General features: G+C 42.8%; 1 protein-coding gene across 1 annotated transcript in view; it reads left to right on the top strand.

Moving 5' to 3' along the window:
- Window positions 1-21,924, top strand: part of LOC127443134 (sodium channel protein type 4 subunit alpha-like) — a 100,134-nt gene that overhangs the window by 19,076 nt on the left and 59,134 nt on the right. Inside the window, exon 8 of the mRNA XM_051701669.1 lies at window positions 15,501-15,642. Coding sequence (XP_051557629.1) covers window positions 15,501-15,642 — 142 coding nt within the window. The remainder of the gene's footprint in view (window positions 1-15,500; window positions 15,643-21,924) is intronic.

Genomic DNA, 21,924 nt, shown 5'->3' with positions numbered 1-21,924 from the left:
TGCAAATTAGTTGTGTTCTTTGTACACATCAAATTACCTACTCAATCACAAGTTACAAGGGTCTACCTTCGAACCCCTAAATTGTAAGCCAAATCCTAAATAACATCAAACACACACATCTGAAATAACAATAGAATCTTTGGTATTTAAAGAGAGAAGACAAAGGAATTGGGGAGTATCTAGTTAGATATCCCACACAATTGCTGTGTGTAGTTTTCTCTACCAGGAATGCAATTCTTTTTTCTTATGTTTTGATAAATGTTTACATTTGACTTGTTATTGTCTAATTGGAATTGATGAATGTATTATTTTACCTGGTAAATAAATTGTTACATTTGAGTTTATTCTGATTTATTCTGAAATTATTGTCTTTAGTAGATTACGTTAATTCCATGTTTTTGCAAATCTACAACCAGGTTAGTAGCAGACTAAAGCTCAGTTCTGAGTGGAACATGGGGCACACCGACTGAGACTTTAGAGTTCAGACTAACAAATTGGCATTAGTTCTAGTATACTTAGAGTGTACTGGCTCGATATGGAATTTCCGTTTAGGACAACATGAAGTTGTTGACCGAGCCTAAATGGGGTGAAGTCTAAACCTCTGGTAATTGTAATATTTTCTAACTAAGTGTACATAGGAAACTATGGCATGGTTATGTAAAGCTATTTTAACTTAGTATTGTTGGTCTATCTTTGTAAATTTAGTGGTCATGACCTCTGGGTAGAAATAATGTCACTCTAAATAAGTGTTTACTATCTAAGGGGAATAAAAAAATACTTTTAGATAAAAGGGCAAGCATGAGCAGCCATCTAATTAGTATTTAGTCAATTACTGTTTTAACGACCAATACTGGCGTATTTGTGACCGTGAGATCCGCGTACACGGCCGGCGCGAGACTCTCTAAACGTCAGGAATCCAAATGAACGAGTACAATATAAAACAGAGTTAAATATGATGATCAAATGTTAAACAAAATGTAATAATACTAATTAAGATTGGAACATTAAAATATCCTTGGAAACTTTTATAATTGGAGTCAGATAAAATAAACGGGGATCATAAAACGAATAATATAGTTATTTAACTATATAGAAATAACAAACTTAATGCGCACGATAAGACAGAATGCACAGGAGACCTTCAGCCATGCCATTGGTTACCGTCCTTGGGCCATTGGGTGGCCTGCCCCTTACACCTTTAATCAGAATTTTGTATTCATCTTTCTAAAAAAATCAGCTGTAATGTCTGTAACGTCTCAAACATCCTAAATGACCAACACTCCTGGACACATAATGAACTATTTGATGAAAAAAAAAAAGGACTTTCTATAGCTTAAAATTTCACAACTTAGTCCCACTGTCCACATATGAGGAGGTACATTTTTTGTAAACTATTTGCTCTCTCTCTTTCTCTCTCTCTCTCTCTCTCTCTCTCTCTCTCTCTATATATATATTATTATTATTTTTTTTGCTTGTTTATTAGGTGCTACTTGTTACAAATAAAAAAATGAAATGGAAAATGCACACAGCAGTCACGCGGGGGTCTCAGGAGGTTAAATGAAAATTATTAAATATCGTTCTTGTGTTAATGTAGAGGAAAACATGCCTTCATTATTAGATTTTTATTTCATTCATTAAACATTTTGAATCTACTTGGCTACAGTGGCTGTTTAACTGAAGTGATGGTTCGTCTGATTTAAAAAATAAATCACTTATAATGCCATTTCAGAGCAAATGCATAATTATCGAGATGCATATGAATATCTTAAATAAGATAAAAAAATATAGAGATAGAATTTTGTAGCTATATTGCCTAGTCCTAATAGAGCATTAACTATAAAAACCTCATCTGAGAACATTTAACTTGCTTTAAGCGCCACTGCAGCGATATATGTTTGGAGCTACACATTGTCATTTTGCAAAAATGTTGCCATAGTCAAATCATTTTCATGAGATCAGGCTGGATGGTAAACATGCTGTGTGTTTTTAAATGGTAAGGTGAGCAATATCTTCTCATAAAGGTGTATATATATATATATATATATATATATATATATATATATAAAAATGCTCCTGAAAATTAACCCCAGAGGACACAAAAATGTTACATTTCTGACAATGCAACAGACTGCTTTGAAAATCGTACGAAGCAGGTGAAAAGTCATATTTTGTGTATATTTTTGCCAGTTCTGTCTGTAAACTTCACAAATGTGTGACAAAGCTCCAGGTCAGCCCTACTGTATATGAAAATCTTTTTGGTTTAGTCTGCTATGATTTCATTCCCTCTGTTGCAGACCATTGTCATGAATATGACATGAAACGCAGCCGTGGCTCTGGAGCCATGGTGAGGCTATAATTTCTATAATTCCTGAAACTGATGATGGTTAATCTGAGAGAACACGGAGTCGTCTCTGCGTGTGAGGAGACAGAGCGGTCAGTGTGGTGGCATGTGGGGTATAATCGGATGTCTGTGTTACGGATAGTTAAACACAATCCCTCACGATATGACTAAACAAGCAGATGTCATTAGGAGAGTGCTTCATTTAAAGAACTTCATAATGTTAGGAAAAGTCTGAGAGGGGAATTCACTAAACAGCTGCGACACTTTTGCCAGTGGTTCACTATATTTCCAAAACAATTCGTAATCCAGGTGCTAAATGCACTAAAATTGCATAGTGCTGTGAGTATATAACTTAAAGGGATAGTTCAGTCAAAATACAAATTAATCAAAGTCATAATTTACTCACTCTCATGTTACAAACAAGTGTCGTGTTCCACGGAAGAAAGAAAGTCATATGGGTTTGGAACAATATGAGGGTGAAAAAATAATGAAAAAATGAGCATTTTTGTCTGAACTATCCTTTTAAGTCATTGTCATTCTCATGTAACAGGAGCCAGCTGGTATGTAATAGCTGAGAGGTATGTGTAAACCTCACTCCACTGGCCACAAGAGGCGAACTAGCATCTGACACTCGTGGCTGTAGCCTTTAGCCACCTCATTAGCTGCCCGCCAACCATTCCGGCTGACGCCGCATCTCAAAATAGCATTCTGAGATGCTATTCTTCTCACCACAGTTGTACAGAGCGGTTATCTGAGTTACCGTAGACTTTGTCAGTTCGAACCAGTCTGGCCATTTTCTGTTGACCTCTCTCATCAACAAGGCATTTCTGTCCGCAGAACTACCACTCACTGGGTATTTTTTGTTTTTGGCACCATTCTGAGTAAATTCTAGAGACTGTTGTGTGTGAAAATCCCAGGAGATCAGCAGTTACAGAAATACTCAAACTAGCCCATCTGGCACCAACTCAGATAACCGCTCTGTACAATTGCGGTGAGAAGAATATAATCTCAGATGCTGGTTGGCACTGTTTTGGCGGCACGAGGGGGACCTACACAATATTAGGCAGGTGGTTTTAATGTTGTTGCTGATCGGTGTAAATCTTGCCACTGTGTTTGTCCTCTAAAATACAGCTCAATCACCATGTGACACCTAAAGGTTAACCAATCCAATGCAATCTAGTAACTGCTGCCTAACTAACCTCTAAACTAACGAACATGCAGTAAATCTGCTAAATGACTAAATATAAATCTCCCATGAGTGAGAAAGATTACCAGGCACTTTGCTACATGTCTCAGATTGCGCTGATGCATTGCATATTAATATAATATAGGATATTATGATCACTGCTCAGCTGCCATTTGTTTAAAAAAAAAAAAATGCGATTACACACTGTACTTCACTTTTATTAGGCAAGCATCACTTTTAATATTGCTAGTACTTGGGTTAGGGATTTGAACAAACTTCCTTTTCACATAATAGGATATACAATTTTCACCTGACAGACTATGATACAAGTGAAAAAATCCCATAGATTCAAATTGAAGAAGGGACCCAAGTCATATCAGAATGCCATTATTGAGACTTAGAGGTTGGCTATTTTTACTTGGACCAGTAAGAAACTGCCTAGCAACCCTCCAGAACACCCTAGCAACCACCTAGTTTAACCACCTTCTTAAGAAAATGTAAAAACCTAGTTCCATTTTACAATACACTATACTTTTATAATGGATATACTGCTATAGTGGTCAAATTTCAGCAAATGTATTGATTTATAAGGCTGGGTGTGGGCTATTTACATGAGCTAAATAATCAGAGGTAATTAATAAAAAATGAAAGGGAAATGTATTCAATTTAAGATATTTACTCATAGTGTGCATTTGTCAGAGTATTGTATATGGTCTACACATTACGAATGTACAGTGAGGACTGTTGTTTGTGCATAAAAAATCCCATGCCAATAATCCACAGAATTAAGAGTGAAAGTCATTCATTGTGTGTCTGGCTAACTGTCTCTCCCCCCGCGCATTTCCTCTGTAGCGCGCAGGAATATAATCCCACAAATCCCTGCGTAACAGGGCAGACCTCTCAGAAGAGAGCCACAAATGGGAGAGGTTTACTGTGCCAGAGCTGGTTCAACAATATTTTTCTACTACATACTCACCTGTGTTAATATTCAACAGTTTCAAAATAGATGATTGATTATTGCAAAGTATAGAAAAAGTTTAAATAAACTGAAAACAGAGAAGTTAGATTAATTTAAAAAATGGTGACCAAACATTGTTGTCAGCAGGGGTTGTGCCTCAGTGGGGCTACCAGGCTTAAGACCTGAATGAACCTGTCAATCATTTTGCGCATTCTCACAGTATTGCAGTTGCAGCGAATTATTGAGGCTTAAAGCCATTTTTATACCATGTTGCTCACAACAGTTGTCAGCTGAGGGTGCTATTTTGCTGCTCTTGCTTTTAACAACCGTTTCTGCACAATGTTGGTCTCAATAAAGCTCATTTGGAATATTTGGAGTGCAGGATTTTAGAAAGAGGGGGCGTGGATAATTCAATGGCTCAGTCTCATGGAAGTAGAATGGCTAAAATCACTTACAGCACCTTTAAGATTCATGGCACCAACTATTTTTTCTTAAAAGCACCAATTTTAGCCTATTTATAGCCTGTTAGCTTCTAAACTAACACCCGGTGAATTAATGATATACTGTACAACTGTCATTTGTACACAAAGTGTGTTGAACTATGGAAAGCTGAAATGGTCAAAAAGAGTGTTTTTAAGTCACGTTTTACAGTACATAGTGTTAAAAGCACTTTGAGGATGAGACAAAAGTTAGTGGGACCTTTTAGTTTTAGTTCCAGTAATATTTAAAGATTTACTTTATATAAATGAGACCTCACCAATGTTACATTTAAACGTTTATTATAAAGTGCTTTATATTCCAATATTTCATCAAAGGATGGCCCCATACATATTTGTCAGTTACAAAACGGATAGGTAAAAGCTGCTGTAAAATTTCAGCAAATGCTCATCTGTGACCGCACATAGACATTCTGTATTAATGCACAATGTTTGGCAGTGGTAAGGCTCTTGAGCAATAGTAAATGTAAAGCAGAAGTGTGTAATTTCTGTGACCCTAGTGGCACCGAACGGAATTGCAAAAATAATGACTATTTTAACAGATTTCCCCAAACACTCCCCCTGTCTGCCATTGGTGGAACAATCAGGTAGTCCTACCCCAAACTCACGCCACTGGTTGAGATGATGTTGCTGTGTTGGGCTAATCAGGATGCTCATACAAACAGAGTAATGTTATGATAGCAACATAGAGTAACAGTGTTTTTGCTTTTTGGGGATATGAACAAATAGCTTACTTGTCTCTGCATATAAAGCTGGGATAGGATAGTATTTTAACATAGAAAATTACACACATCCAAAAAAAGACCAGCAATGCTTGTCTTTTCAACAGGATCAAATCCATTTTATTTCAGTAGTGCATGTTATAATGGTATTGTCACAACAGCTTTAAAATAAAACCCATAAAATAACTCAGTAACTCGGAAATAACATGTTAAAAGACAAGAACAATCTGAGCAGGATTAAATAAATGTAGGTTGAGAGTCTAATTGCTTCCTGTACACTAAGCTGATATCATATAGTGTGTTGTTGACATCTGTGCCAGTGACATAACGTGTGCACACTGACCACCTGTGGTTTGTCTATTTCAAAGTCCTACAATACAGCTGTATAAGATATTACAAATGGAAATTCTTAAAATACAGATATTCCAGAGAAAACCAATGCAATGCTGTAGTTGTTTTTATTTTATTTTAATTGTTTAATGACCAACTATTAACTGACAAACTTTTTTCTGATCAGCTGAAAAATATATAAAACATAAAAATTATTTAGCTATATCATCAAAAACTAGGCACACTTCAATCATAAAATAAACCTGCCTTTATTAGACTTGGTTATTTCATTGTAAAAACAATTTCAAAGACTAATTGTTTTTTGGATAACACACCCACACATATTGGCACAACTGTGTTCTTCTAAGATGGTTTTAGAAATTGTTCGTTTTAAAATTGTTTACATTTTTAAGCTTTATCTAACAAAGAGCACCTTCTAGATTTGTTGGATTCTTAAACTAGATTCATTTTATTATTATTATCTAGGTATATACTGTATATGAGTGTTTATTACTTACACCATGTCTACACCGGATGCGAGCAGCACGTCAAAAACAAATATACTCCATTATAATCAATTAACTTGTCAACACTGGAAGCGTCCGTTGCGGAGCAGCGTGTAGTGCCAACAGTAAACGGATGCCTCGTTTTATTGCTGACAATGAAACAGAAGACAATAAAATATTGAAGTTTACATACTATATGTCAACTGTGCCTTTAAGCAGCTTGGAAAATTCCAGAAAATGATGTCAAGCCTTTAGACAATTAGCCAATTATCTTCTGATAGGAGGTATACTGAATTGGAGGCGTACCTGTGGATGTATTTTAAGACCTACCTTCAAACTCAGTGCCTCTTAGCTTGACATCATGGGAAAATAAAAAGAAATAAGCCAAGATCTCAGAAAAAAAGATTGTGGACCTCCACAAGTCTGGTTCATCCTTGGGAGCAATTTCCAAATGCCTGAAGGTACCACGTTCATCTGTACAAACAATAGTACACAAGTATAAACACCATGGGACCACGCAGCCATCATACCGCTCAGGAAGGAGACACATTCTGTCTCCTAGAAATGAATGTAGTTTGGTGTGAAAAGTGCAAATCAATCCCAGAACAACAGCAAAGGACCTTGTGAAGATGCTGGAGGAAACAGGTAGACAAGTATCTATATCCACAGTAAAACGAGTCCTATATCAACATAACCTGAAAGGCTGCTCATCAAGGAAGAAGCCACTGCTCCAAAACCGACATAAAAAACCCAGACTACAGATTGCAAGTGCACATGGGGACAAAGATCTTACTTTTTGGAGAAATGTCCTCTGGTCTGATGAAACAAAATTTTAACTGTTTGGCCATAATGACCATCATTACGTTTGGAGGAAAAAGGGTGAGGCTTGCAAGCCGAAGAACACCATCCCAACCGTGAAGCATGGGGGTGGTAGCATCATGTTGTGAGGGTGCTTTGCTGCAGGAGGGACTGGTGCACTTACAAAATAGATGGCATCATGAGGAAGGAAAATTAGTGGATATATTGAAGCAACATCTCAAAACATCAGCCAGGAAGTTAAAGCTCGGTCGCAAATGGGTCTTCCAAATGGACAATGACCCCAAGCATACCTCCAAAGTTGTGGCAAAATGGTTTAAGGACACCAAAGTCATGGTACTGGAGTGGCCATCACAAAGCCCTGACCTCAATCTGATAGAAAATTTGTGGGCAGAACTGAAAAAGCATGTGCGAGCAAGGAGGCCTACAAACTTGACTCAGTTACACCAGTTCTGTCTAGAGGAATGGGTCAAAATTCCAACAACTTATTGTGAGAAGCTAGTGGAAGGCTACTTAAAACATTTGACCCAAGTTAAACAATGCTACCAAATAATTCCAAAGCTGGAAAGGGTTACAAATGTATCTAGAAGTGCTTAGATATTCATCTGTCCACAGTTAGAAAAATTGTCTATAAATGGAGACGATTTAGTACTGTGGCTACTCTCCCTAGAAGTGGTCGTCCAGCCAAGATGACTCAAAGGGCACACCACAGAATGCTCAGTGAGGTAAAAAAGAGAGTGAAAGCTAAAGACATGCAGGAATCATTAGAACTGGTGAACATCTCTGTTCATGAGTCTACTTTATGGAAAACATTTAACAGGCATGATGTCTATGACAGGACACCACGAAGGAAGACGGTGCTTTCCAACAAAAGCATTACTGCGCACCTGAAGTTTGCCAAATACCACCTTGACACTCCACAATGCTACTGGGAAAAAAAATTTGTGGACTGATGAAACTAAGCTTGAACTGTTGAAAGAAAATGCAGCACTATGTAGGGCATAAAAAGCGCAGTGCATACCAACATGAAAACATCATCCCAACTGTGAAGTACGACAGAGGGAGCATCATGATTTTGGGCTGCTTTGCTGCTTCGGGGCCTGGACCACTTGTTATCATCGAGGGAAAAATTAATTCCCAAGTTTATCAAGATATCCTACAGGATAATGTCAGGGTGGCTGTGCACCAGCTCAAGCTCTGTAGAAGTTGGGTGATGCAGCAAGACAATCACCCTAAACATCAAACTAAGTCCACTACAAAATGGCTTCAAAAAAGAAAATCCTTCTGGAGTGGCTCAGTCAGAGCCCAGACCTTAACCCAATAGTGATGTTGTAGAATGACCTCAAGAGAGCCGTTCACACCAGACATCCTAAAAATATGGCTGAGCTGAAGCAGTTCTGTAAGGAAGAATGATCCAAAATTCTTTCTGAACATTGTGCAGGTCTAATCTTTATTAATTACAAACCTCATGCTCCGAGCCCTAATATAAAACTAATATCATCCCAACTCTGAATCTATTTAGTCTCTTTGCCACCTTGTACAGTAAACACTTTGAAAACTCCCATCACTGTTCTCCTTGGCTGATGCCACACACACCAGAGTGGATTTCCCCTCTAAATTCACATCTGATCCTCTTGATCCTGTAGGTTGGTTAATGGCTGTTTTGATGACAACAGAACATTGGGGATTATGACTGTTCTTGTCTTTCTCTCCCTCTCACTTATATTTAACAGGCAGAGAGAATGACAATGATATAAGATAAAAACAGGGAAAGTTTAACAGGTATTAATATATATATATATATATATATATATATATATATATATATATATATATATATTAATATCAGAATGAGCTTTATTGCCAAGTATGCTTACATATACAAGGAATTTGTCTTGGTGACAGAAGCTTTCAGTGCACAAACAATACAACAAGAAGAATGAAATAGTATAAAAATAAAAAGCGAATAGAAAATATAAGTATGTATAGAAATAATAATAATAAGTTTAATTTATATAGCGCTTTTCCAATGTTCAAAGCACTTCATATACATCAAAACAAAAACAAACAACTCTACAACACAGTAAATACATCAAACACCACAAAACAAGAGAGCCAGAGTCAATCATATAGTCCGGAGTGAAAGTATATACAGTTGTGCTCAAAAGTTTGCATACTCTTGGAGAATTGGTAATATATGTACTATTTTTAAAGAAAACATGAGTGAGCAGGCAAAACACATTTCTTTTATTTCTTATGGGATTCATATTCAGCTGTAGGTTATAACAGAATGACACAATCATAAAACAAAACATGGTAACAAAGAAAAAAATGAAATGACCCCTGTTCAAAAGTCTGCATACACTTAGTTCTTAATACTGTGTATTGCCCCCTTTAGCATCAATGACAGTGTGCAGTATTTTGTAATAGCTGTCTATGAGGCCCCAAATTCTTTCAGGTGGTATAGCTGCCCATTCGTCTTGGCAAAATGCCTCCAGGTCATGCAAAGTCTTTGGTTGTCTTGCATAAACCAAACGTTTGAGATCACCCCAGAGTGGCTTGACGATATTAAGGTCAGGAGACTGTGATGGTCGCTCCAGAACCTTCACCTTTTTCTGCTGTAACCACTGGAGGGTCAATCTGGCCTTGTGCTTAGGGTCATTGTCATGCTGGAAAGTCCAAGAGCATCCCATGCACAGCTTTTGTGCAGAAGAATGCAAATTGTCTGCCAGTATTTTCTGATAACATGCTGCATTCATCAATTTTCACAAGATTCCCCATGCCTTCAGAGCTCACACACCCCCAAAACATCAGTGAGCCACCACCATGCTTCACTGTGGGGATGGTATTCTTTTCACTATAGGCCTTGTTGACCCCTCTCCAAACATAGTGCTTATGGTTGTGACCATAAAGCTCTATTTTGGTCTCATCACTCCAAATTACAGTGTGCCAGAAGCTGTGAGGCGTGTCAAGGTGTTGTCGGGCATATTGTAACTGGCCTTTTTTGTGGCACTGGCACAGTAAAGGCTTCTTTCTGGCAACTCGACCATACGGCTCATTTTTGTTCAAGTATCATTGTATTGTGCTCCTTGAAACAACCACACCATCTTTTTCCAGAGCAGCCTGTATTTCTCCTGAGGTTACCTGTGGGGTTTTCTTTGTATCCTGAACAATTCTTCTGGCAGTTGTGGCTGAAATCTTTCTTGGTCTACCTGATCTTGGCTTGGTATCAAGAGATCCCAGAATTTTCCACTTCTTAATAAGTGATTGAACATTACTGACTGGCATTTTCAAGGCTTTGGATATCTTTTTATATCCTTTTCATCTTTATAAAGTTCCATTACCTTGTTACGCAGGTCTTTTAACAGTAATTTTTCCGCTCCCCGTGGCTCAGTATCTAGCCTGCTCAGTGCATCCATGTGAGAGCTAACAAACTGATTGACTATTTATACACAGACATTAATTGCAATTTAAAAAGCCACAGGAGTGGGAAATTAACCTTTAATTGCCATTTAAACCTGTATGTGTCACCTTGTGTGTCTGTAACAAGGCCAAACATTCAAAGGTATGTAAACTTTTGATCAGGGCCATTTGGGTGATTTCTGTTATCATTATGATTTAAAAAGGAGCCAAACAGCTATGTGATAATAAATGGCTTCATATGATCACTATCATTAAATAAAAGATATTTTCAAAATCAATGCCAAAATTTCACAATTTCTGCCAGGGTATGCAATCTTTTGAGCACAACTGTATACTTCAACTTTTTCAGATATTAAAGGAATATTCCATGTTCCAGACAAGTTAAGCTCTATTGACTACATTTTTGGCTGTAATATACTGTAATATTGATTACTACAGAATGTAATTTCAACTTGTGTCACCTTTCTTTTTCAAAAAAAGAAAAGAAAAAAAGGCACAAATCTGGGTTACAGTAACACTGTAAACCTTGTAATCCCAGAAAAAAAAATATTTTTAAACAACTTTACAGCCCATATAATACACAGGTTTTAACAGAAGAATTAATGTAAGTGCTTTTATAAAATTATGAGCTTCAAATTTCTGCCTTTAAACCCTTAAAAATTGGCCCCATTCACTTCCATTATAAGTGCCTCACTGTAACTTCGATTTTTGCTTTTTTTTTTTTTTTTAAGAAAACGAGGGGAGAGACAAAGTTATTTTTTGTTTTATTTTTTAAAAATTTTGTGAGACAGAATTATAAACAGAAAAAAATTCTATAAAACAAACTCCAGCCAATAAGCGGAAAAAACACAAAAAACGCGTAGATTGCCCCGAAGGTGTGTTCCTCCACAAAACAAACTCCAGCTGCTAGGGGAACTAGCACACATACACACAAAAAAAGGGAGCCGTTCAGTTCCTCGGGCAGTCAAACGAATGTTCAGTGAGCCGGTCCATTCAGTCGTCACACCAATGTACTGCAAGAAATATTCCACAAAACAAATTCCAGCTGATATTTAATCAGCCAATCGTATGGCAGCAGTGCAGTGTATAGGCAGATATGGGTCAGGAGCCTCAGTTAATGTTCACATCAACCATCAGAATGGGGAAAATATTTGATCTCAGTGATCTCGATCGTGGCATGATTGTTGGTGCCAGATGGGCTGGTTTGAGTATTTCTGTAACTGCTGATCTCTTGGGATTTTCACGCACAACAGTCTCTAGAATTTACTTAGAATGGTAGAAAAAACAACATCCAGCGAGTGGCAGTTCTGCGGATGGAAACGCCTTGTTGATGAGAGAGGTCAACGGCGAATGACCAGACTGGTTCGAGCTGACAGAAAGGCTACGGTAACTCAGATAACCACTCTGTACAAGAGCAGAATAGAATCTCAGAATGCACAACACATCGAACCTTAAGGCGGATGGGCTACAACAGCAGAAGACCATGTTGGGCACTTTATTAGGACCATAGTGTTCCTAAAAAAGTGTTCAGTGAGTGTATAAGATATTTGGGTCCCTAGATATGGCTCAGGTCCCACTTTCCATGCATGGCTAGGGGCTATTTTTTTCACCTTTTTAACCGACCGCCAGGCTAAAATCGTAAGTTCAGTCACTTAGAAAAGAAATTGCACACCTCTCTTGAAGAAACCAAATGATTTAAGGTATCATTTAAATCTGTAGCACAAATGGTGCAGGGTGAGGTATGCACTAAAATAATAAATAAAAAAAACTTAGGGTTTGAGGTTAGAACACGCAAAGATTGTACTGTGATATATTGATTTCTTCATGAATCTGTGCTATCTGATAGCTTCATGAATGTCATAAATCTGTTAGTGAGTTGAATCTGTTTTTACCCACATTACTTGCATACTCGCTACATTATTAAGCAGTTGATATGACAGCTCAGGACTTGCAAGCATACTCAGCACAAATGTGTGAGTGGGCAAAACCCGAGAGACACTCTTACTGCTGTTTCCTGTTGCAACCATCTCCAGCACACTGTTACTATACACTGATGAGCCAAAACATTATGACCACCTGCCTAATATGCTGTTGGTCCTTCGCGTGCCTCCCAAACAGTGCTGACCCGCCGAGGCATGGAATCTACAAGACCCCTGAAAGTGTCCTGTGGTATCTGGCACCAAGACATTAGCAGCAGATCCTTCAAGTTCTGTAAGTTGCGAGATGGAGCCGCCGTGGATCAGACTTGTTGGTGCAGCACATCCCACAGATGCTCAATCGGATTGAGATCTGGGGAATTTGGAGGCCAGGGCAACACCTTGAACTCTTCATCATGTTCCTCAAATCATTCCTGAACAATGTGTGCAGTGTGGCAGGGTGCATTATGTTGCTGAAAGAGTCCACTCCCATCAGGGAATTCCATTGCCACGAAGTGGTGTACCTGGTCTGCAATGATGTTTAGGTAGGTGGCAAATGTCAAATTGACATTCACATGAATAGTTGGACCCAGGGTTTCCCAGCAGAACATTGCCCAGAGTATCACACTCCCTCCACCGGCTTGTCGTCTTCCCACAGTGCATCCTGATGCCATCATTTCCCTAGGTAAATGGCGCACACATACATGGCCATCCACGTGATGTAAAAGAAAACGGGACTCATCGGACCAGGCGACCTTCTTCCACTGCTCCAAGTCCAATTCCGATGCTCGCGTGCCCATTGTCGGCTCTTTCAACGGTGGACAGGGGTCATCATGGACACTCTGACCGGTCTGCAGGTATGCAGCCCTATTCGCAGCAGGGTGCGATGCACTGTGTGTTGTGACACATTCCTCCCGTGACCATCATTACAATTTTCTGTGACTTGTGCCACAGTAGCCCTTCTGTCGGTCTGTTGGCCTTGGGCGCCCAATACTCTGTCGCCAGTTTGTGGTTTGTGCCTTCTCAGTCGGTAGGTACTCACCACTGCTGACCAGGAGCAGCCCACAAGCCTTGCTGTTTCACAGATGCTCTGACCCAGTCGTCTGGCCATAACAATTTGCCCCTTGTCAAAGAATCAGGTTTTTACTCCTGCCCATTTCTCCTGTATTCAACAAGTTAACTACGTGAACTGATTGTTCGCTTACCACCTAATCTACCCAGACCATGACATGTGGCCTTGTTAGGAGATGGTCAGCGTTATTTGCTTCACCTGTAAGTGGTCATAATGCTTTGGCCGAATAGTACGGAAATTAATTACAGAATTAATCCGTGAATATCTGACATTTAACTGGCAGTATTAGGCAAGCCCGGCTCCAGCTTTAAGTTGTAAGGTGGGCCACATCTAGTTTTTTTACAAGTTGCGCTTCAGAAGAAATCTCAACAATATCTGAAATTCTGCTCAGATTTTCCAAGATTAATCAAATCAAAACTATCTTATATTTAAGCTTCATAAATTCAACATTCAATCAATTGTGTCCGAACGTTTGACTGATTGTGTGAAAGAAACATAACTGAGAACGCCATTAAGTCATCTGAGCAATGCAATTTTTCTTAAATGGAGTTTATTTGTTTCTATTTTTTATTTTTACTTCACTTCCACCCAGTATTGCATTACGGCTATATCTCCGACATATTTTAGGTTATATTGCCACAATCCATGGTATTTTACTGTACTGTATTATATAAACCAGTGTGTATGCGTACACATTGTCAGGGAGTTCATGATATACGGTCTCTTTCTGCCTTTGGGCGAGAGATTTACAGAGATTTGTGGCTCTGCTGTCCAGCTGTTGGCTGTTTCATTACTAAATGATTCCTCCGTTAGAATGATATGCGTCTGTCCTCTGCTTGGCCTGTCACTCAAACCTTATGTCACCATGGTAACAGAGAGAAAGAGAGGAGGAACTGAGGCCAGGGGTAGGGGGGGTGTGGAAAATAACTGCAACTCGATACCCATCTGCTTCCTTATAATCTTCTGTTTGGGCCACATCACATGTAACTGTTGTCTTACTTTAATATACTGTCTTTATTAATACTTTTATTGTGTTTATGAAAATGCAGGATAATAATGTTTCATGTAATATACTGTGGAAGTTTTTTTAATTCTACATCTTTTTCACATCTTGACCTGTCAAGAAGTTTTTTACCTCAAAATTATATTTTGCTTAAATAAAATGATGCCTATTTTTAGGACCATAAAGTGTTTTTGCTTTGTGACATTATTTGACATATACAGTATTTTTAAATATATACTTATATATTTAATTAAGCACCCCCATTCTCATTACTGTAATGCAAAAATAAAAAAATAATAAAAAAAATAATAATAATAATGAAATATTATTTTCATTTATATCAAATTTTCATTTTATTTAAAAGTATTTGCATTTATATAGAATGCTTGTGTTTGGTATACTGCCTGTAATGTAAAATTGAAAATAATAATAATAATAATAATAATAATAATAATAATAATAATTTCAGCATTGTTTGCTTCAATAAATGTTACAATTTACTGTATTATAGTTATGATAATTTCATGAGAATCACCATTGAGATTAATGGGATTAAGGCTTAATTGTCATGAAAATATTGTCACAATGCAAAAAATTATTAGTGACACTACAAATATGGGGCGAAATGTGACCTGGACAAGTTTTTGTAAGATTTACATTGTTTTTTTATCCTTTATTTCACATTTGTAATTTCCGCTGTTAAATATTTTCACGTTTCTTCCCAATACAGGAAGTGCCCTGATGGGTTTGACTGTTTGAAAACGGGTCGGAACCCAAACTACGACTACACGAGTTTTGACACCTTTGGCTGGGCCTTCCTGGCTCTCTTCAGACTAATGACACAAGACTACTGGGAAAACCTCTACCATCAGGTACAAGCCCTAACATTAATGGAACATTCAGGGTCTTAGCACGAGAATGCTGAGACATGATTGCTTATCAACCCTGTGTGTGCAAATTTGTATCCAATCTTTCAACTCTTGGCCAACTAAAAATTAAACTCGGTTACTTTCGTTTGCACGGATACCAGGACCGGACATGGAGGGGACTATTCATATCTGTAATTATCTGTAAAGCACTGTATAATTAAATATTCTGGTTCAATACAAGTTAAGCTCAATCGACAGCATTTGTGGCATAATGTTGATTATCACAAAAAGTAATGTCAACACGTCTCATTTATTTATTGTAAAGCAAGAATGGCAGTAAGGCACTTGCATTAGAAGTGGGGCCAGTGTAGAAACGTTAAAATCAGGGACTGAAAATATCTCAAGGAATGAAAACACAACAGAAAATGAATTTTTTACGTTTTTTGTTATTTATTTAGTAACGTTTTTCACAGAACGTAAACGAAAACGGGAACTAAATCCCTCTCAATTGTTCTGGAGTGAAAACTTTATTTTTAAATGTTGGTAGCTGGTTAATAACTAGTTCATTTCGTTTCGATAATTTTTTTTCATGAAACCAAAGTCTAAAATGCTTTTCTCTTTTTAGTGCATCACACATTTCTTTGCCTTAATGCACATTCTGGATGTAGCCTTCTGTGACATGCTGAAGACCTCTTAACTATAATTACTACATATACATGCACGGTTAATCCAGATACAAGGAAAAAAGTGCGGTAAAAAGTACATTTATCAGTTGTTTCCATGTCTTCACTGAATTAATGTTCCCCTTCTGTCGCTCACTCGACATTGTGTTGATTCCCCGATCACCTCAGATCTCTGAGAAAAGGCCAATGAGAATTGGCGAGTGGAATTTGCATGCCACTCCCCTGGACATACGGGTATAAAAGGGAGCTGGAATGCAGGATTCATTCAGATTTTTTCTTCGGAGCCGAGCGGTTGTACTATCAGCGAGCTGAATACTACTGCTGTTCCATTCACCTCTTAAGAAGCGTATGCTGTTGGATATACGGCGCATTTCCAGTGGCTTTCTCTCCTTCAGCACGACGAGTGCAGATTTCACCCCTGTGCGCTTCGACATCGCTAAAAGAGTGTATATTGCTGCTAAAGAGTATATTTTCTCTATTAGAGCACACACATTGACGTTGAATGTATTTTTAAAGACGCGTCTTTTTAAAGATGCCTTTCCATCTTTGTGTGATTCCTGGATACGGTCGTTATCTCTCCTCCTCCAATGGCCACGGGCACTGCCTCACGTGTCTGGGCAGCGATCACACTGAGGCTGCGTTTGTGGATGGTCATGTTCTCATTGCAAGGATATGACCATGGCAACGTTGCGGTCGCAGCTTTCCTTCTTTCCCGAGGGAAAGCCACTCTAGCCGCCCCCCGTGCTGTGCCTTCTACCCACGGATGTGAGGCCGGCCCAGCTGGTGCTGGAGGTGATTTGGGGAGTTCAATGGGCGCGGTCTTGCCGGGTAATTCCCCGCGGATCTCCCGTTCCCCAGCACGCTTGTTTGCTCCCGTCCGGTTCTGAAATGAGACCAGCCCGGCTCATGGCCAGCTTGACATCTCTTTCGGAGCCCACAAGCAGGATGAGTCTTCGATTGCTGCATCGGAGAGCACACTGGCGATGTCGGATGCCGAGGACTCGACTGGGCTGCCAGTCTGAGGCTGACGCAGAGCTGACCGCCATGCTTGCCCGGGCCACCGCGAGTATCGGGTTGGACTGGAACCCTCCAGCCTCCCCTGAGCACTCGCGGCTTGATGATTGGTTCCTGGGTTCAGGGTGCCACTCATGACCACGCCCCCCCGGTTCCTTTCTTCCCGGAGGTGCATGGCGAACTCATGAGGTCGTGGAGGGCACATTTCGCTGCCCGAAAACAGACTTCCGGGTTCGTCTGCTCTCAATATCATCGACGGCGGGGCGGTCCACGGGTACACGGAGGTCCCTCAGGTGGATCAGGCGGTTGCGATGCATCTGTGCCCGCAAAACGCCGCCACCTGGCGGGATCGTCCGGCGCTCCCCTCCAGAGCCTGTAGGACTACATCGTCTCCTGGTGGCCAAAGCCTACAGTGCCTCTGGACAGTCCCCCTCCGCCCTGCATGCCATGGCCCTCCTGCAGGTACACCAGGCCAAGACACTAAAAGAACTGCACGAGGGTAGTCAAAGTTTTTTGTGGGGGGGGGGGGATTTTTCCCCTTTTTTTTCACCCAGTTTGGAATGCCCAATTCCCAGTGCGCTTTTTAAGTCCTCGTAGTCGCGTAGTGATTCACCTCAATCCGGGCGGTGGAGGACAAATCTCAGTTGCCTCCGCTTCTGAGACCATCAACCCATGCATCTTATCACATGGCTTGTTGAGCACGTTGCCACGGAGACATTGTGTGTGTGGAGGCTTCACGCCATCCACCGTGGCATCCGCGCTCAACTCACCATGCGCCCCACCGAGAACGAGCCACATTATAGTGACCATGAGGAGGTTACCCCATGTGACTCTACCCTCCCTAGCAACTGGGCCAATTTTGTTGCTTAGGAGACCTGGCTAGAGTCACTCAGCACACCCTGGGATTTTAACTAGCGAACTAACGAGCTCCAGGGGTGGTAGCCAGCGTATTTTACCACTGAGCTACCCAGGCCCCCGCACATGGGTAGTCCTGATCCCGATGTGCTGCAGGAGCTGCTTTCAGCGACCGACCTCGCCCTCTGGGTGACAAAGATCACAGCGCGAGCACTCGGGCAGGCGATTCAGCAGTTCTCGGCGGTGAAGAAACAGACGGAGGCCATCTAGCACATCTGGCATCCGCGCCCAGACCTCTGGAATATCCATGTCTGGCCCCTGGATGGGACGCGGAAGGTCTAAGCGGTCTACCACCAGCAGTCGTAGACACGATCACTCAAGCCAGAGCTCCCTCTACCAGGCAGCTTTATGCCCTAAAGTGGCACTTATTCACGAATTTGTGTTCTTCCCGAGCCAAAGACCCCCAGAGATGCGCAGTTGGGTCAGTGATCTCATTTCTGCAGGAGAGGCTGGAGGGGCTGCTGTCCCCCTCCACCTTGAAGGTTTATGTAGCCGCTATAGCGGCTTACCATGACACAGTCGACGGTAAGTCCCTTGGACAGCACGACCTGATCATCAGGTTCCTCAAAGGCGCCTACATTCCAGCTCCCTTTTATACCCGTATGTCCGGGGGAGTGGCATGCAAATTCCACTCGCCAATTCTCGTTGGCCTTTTCTCAGAGATCTGAGGTGATCGGGGCTCTCAAGAGCGAACAATAGTGTCACTACATTGACACAACGTCTCGTTCTGTCCATCAGGGAACGGAGGTTACGACAGTAACCGAGACGTTAGTTCCCTATCTGTCACTCACTCGACGTTGGTGTCGATGTAGTGACACTAGGGGTCACTCTTGGGAGCCCGAGACACCTCTGGTCTTTGATAAAAGGCCAATGAAAATTGGCGAGTGGTATTTGCATGCCACTCCCCCGAACATACGGGTATAAAAGGAGCTGGTATGTAACCACTCATTCAGATTTTCTCTTCGGAGCCGAACGGTCATGCTCATTGAGCTGAATACTACTGTTCATTCACCTCTGCTGGATCTGACGGTGCATTTCAGCGGCTTCTCCCTCCTCTGCACTGGTGCACTGCAGAGAATGCCCCTGGGCGCTTCGGCAGAAAAACTAGAGAGTATATTTTCTGAAAGAGCATTTTTCCCCTCTAAAAGAGTATATATTTCTCTAAAAGAGCGCACACACGGAACGTCTTTTTAAAGACGCGTCTTTTTAAAGATGCTTTTCCGATTGTGTGTTATTCCTGGTTGTGCTCGTTATCTCTCGCCTTCTAACGGTCACGATCACTGTCTTTCGTGTCTGGGCACTGCTCACGCGGAGACAGCGTTCGTGGATGGTCACATTCTCATTGCGAGAATGTGTCCATGGCAACGTTGCGGTCGCGGCTCGCCTTCGTAAGGAAGCGAGCCACCCCAGAGGCTCCCGCCTCGGTCCTTTTACCCACGGGTTTGAGGCCAGTGCGGCTAGCACTGGGGGCGATTTGGGGACCCCAATGGGACCGCCTCCGCCGGGTATCCCCCCGCGGACCTCCCATTCCCCAGCACGCTCGTCTGCCCCGATCGGGCTTCCGGGTGAGTCCGCCGGCTCGTCTCACGGCGAGTTCGACCTCTTATTCGGAGCCCGCGAAAGTGATGAGCTCTCGAGCGCAGCATCGGAGAGCGGGCTCGTCCAGTCGGAAGCCTCGGCTGGGCTCCTCCCTTCGGGGTCAATCGCCCAGTCACAGGCTGACGCGGAGATGACGACATGCTTTCCCGGACAGAGTGGATTTCGAACCCTCGCGGCTCTGTGATTGGTTCCTGGGCTCGCGGCGCCGCTCAAAGCCACGCCCCGCCCCGTTCCTTTCTTCCCGGAAGTGCATGAAGAGCTGACAAGGTCGCGGGAGGCACCTTTTACTGCCCGGTCCCGATCCTTTCAGCTTCCCCGCTCTCACTACCCTCGATGGTGGGGCGGCCAAGGGTTATTCGGCAATCCCCCGGTGGATAAAGGCGCTCGCGGTGCACCTATGCCCACAGAGCGCCGCCACCTGGCGTGGGTGCCCAAAGCCCCCGTCCAAGGCCTGTAGGTTTACGTCGTCTCTGACGGTCAAAGCCTACGGCGCTGCTGGACAAGCCGCCTCCGCCCTGCACGCCATGGCTCTCTTGCAAGTCCGCCAAGGCGCTAAAGGAACTGCACGAGGGTAGTTCCGCCCCGGGATTGATGCAGGAACTGCGCTCGGTGACCGACCTCGCTCTCCGAGCGACGGAGGTCACGGCACGGTCTCCCGGGCGGACGATGGCCACACTAGTGGTCCAGGAGCGCCACCTTTGGCTCAACCTGGTCGAGATGGGTGAGGCCGACAGGACACGTTTCCTTGCTGCCCCCATTTTCCAGGCGGGCCTATTCGGTGACACTGTCGAGGACTTTGCCCAGCAGTTCTCGATGGTAGAGCAGTAGATGGATGCTAGCCGGCTTGTCCTGCCCCGGCGTGGCTCAAGATCCCCCATCTACTCATCGCCGAGGGCGTCCCCCTGCGGTGACTGCACCGGCTCCGCCGCAGCCCGCCCCTCCGGCCCGGCCCTGGCATGGAGCCCACCGCAGGAAGCCGACGCCACCCGTCTCACAGCCGGCACTGAAGAACCCACGGAGGTCTTCGAAGCGCCCCTGAGACAGGCGACCAAGGGACAACGAAACCCGCTGCTCTGGAGCTGGTAAGCAGATCTTTTTGTTACCTTTTGCATTTAATTGCGCTGCATGCCCAAGTGGCTGCAGTACTCAAGAGCTCCGCAAGAGTGGTTTCCTTGTTCCCTGGGTCACATATTCGGTGTGTACGGCTGGCATCACGACCACCGTCCACCACTCCATTTGGCAGGTTGGCGCTCCAGCGGCGGTCTCCCGCCCTGAGCGCCCAGCTGTGGCACAAATCCGCCCCCGATGTGACAGTCTCCACGGGTCATGAGGACAGGCCTCTTCCTCCCCCGTCCCAGGCTGTTCCGGGGGTGGTCACAAGGAGCCAGGTAAGTGCTTCGATGTCCTCGGACTCAGCACGGCCACGATGTGGTGTGGCACCTCAAGCTCCGCCCCGCCGCTAGGCCCCACCCGCCGGTACATCCGATGACGTTGTCCCTTTGGTCCCCCTTGCGCAGAACTCGGATGCATGGCTTGCGCTTTCCAGTCCGTCGCGAGGGCTGGTCCGGACCGTCCGACTCGGCTGCACGATTCACTTCGCTGGGCATCCGCCCAGGTCCAGCGGTGTCCACTTCACCTTGGTGAAAGATGGAAACGCTGCTACCTTGCGCGGAGATCGCTACCCTCCTACGGAAGGACGCGATAGAACCTGTCCCTCCAGCCGAGATGAAGAAGGACGTGCTAGTTCGGACAGACAGCACGGCAGCGGTAGCATATGTCAACCGCCAAGGCTGTATGTCATAACTCGCCCGCCGTCTCCTCCAACGGAGTTAGCAGCACCAAGTCGCTGCAAGCCACTCACATCCCGGGCAACCTCAAACCTTCGGCGGACGCGCCGTAACAACAGGTTACCCTCAAGGGAGAGTGGAGACTCCACCTTCAGGTGGTCCAGCTGATTTGGAGTCGATTCAGTCAGGCACAGGTGCACCTGTTCGCCTCCCAAGAATCCTCCCACTGCCCGCTCTGGTACGCCCTCACCGAGGCCTTCCTCGGCATAGACGCCCTGGCACACAGC

The sequence above is a fragment of the Myxocyprinus asiaticus genome, chromosome 6, assembly GCF_019703515.2.
Source record: "Myxocyprinus asiaticus isolate MX2 ecotype Aquarium Trade chromosome 6, UBuf_Myxa_2, whole genome shotgun sequence".
NCBI lineage: Eukaryota > Metazoa > Chordata > Actinopteri > Cypriniformes > Catostomidae > Myxocyprinus > Myxocyprinus asiaticus.
Note: the sequence above shows the minus strand (reverse complement) of the source record. Positions and strands in the feature narration are given on the sequence as shown.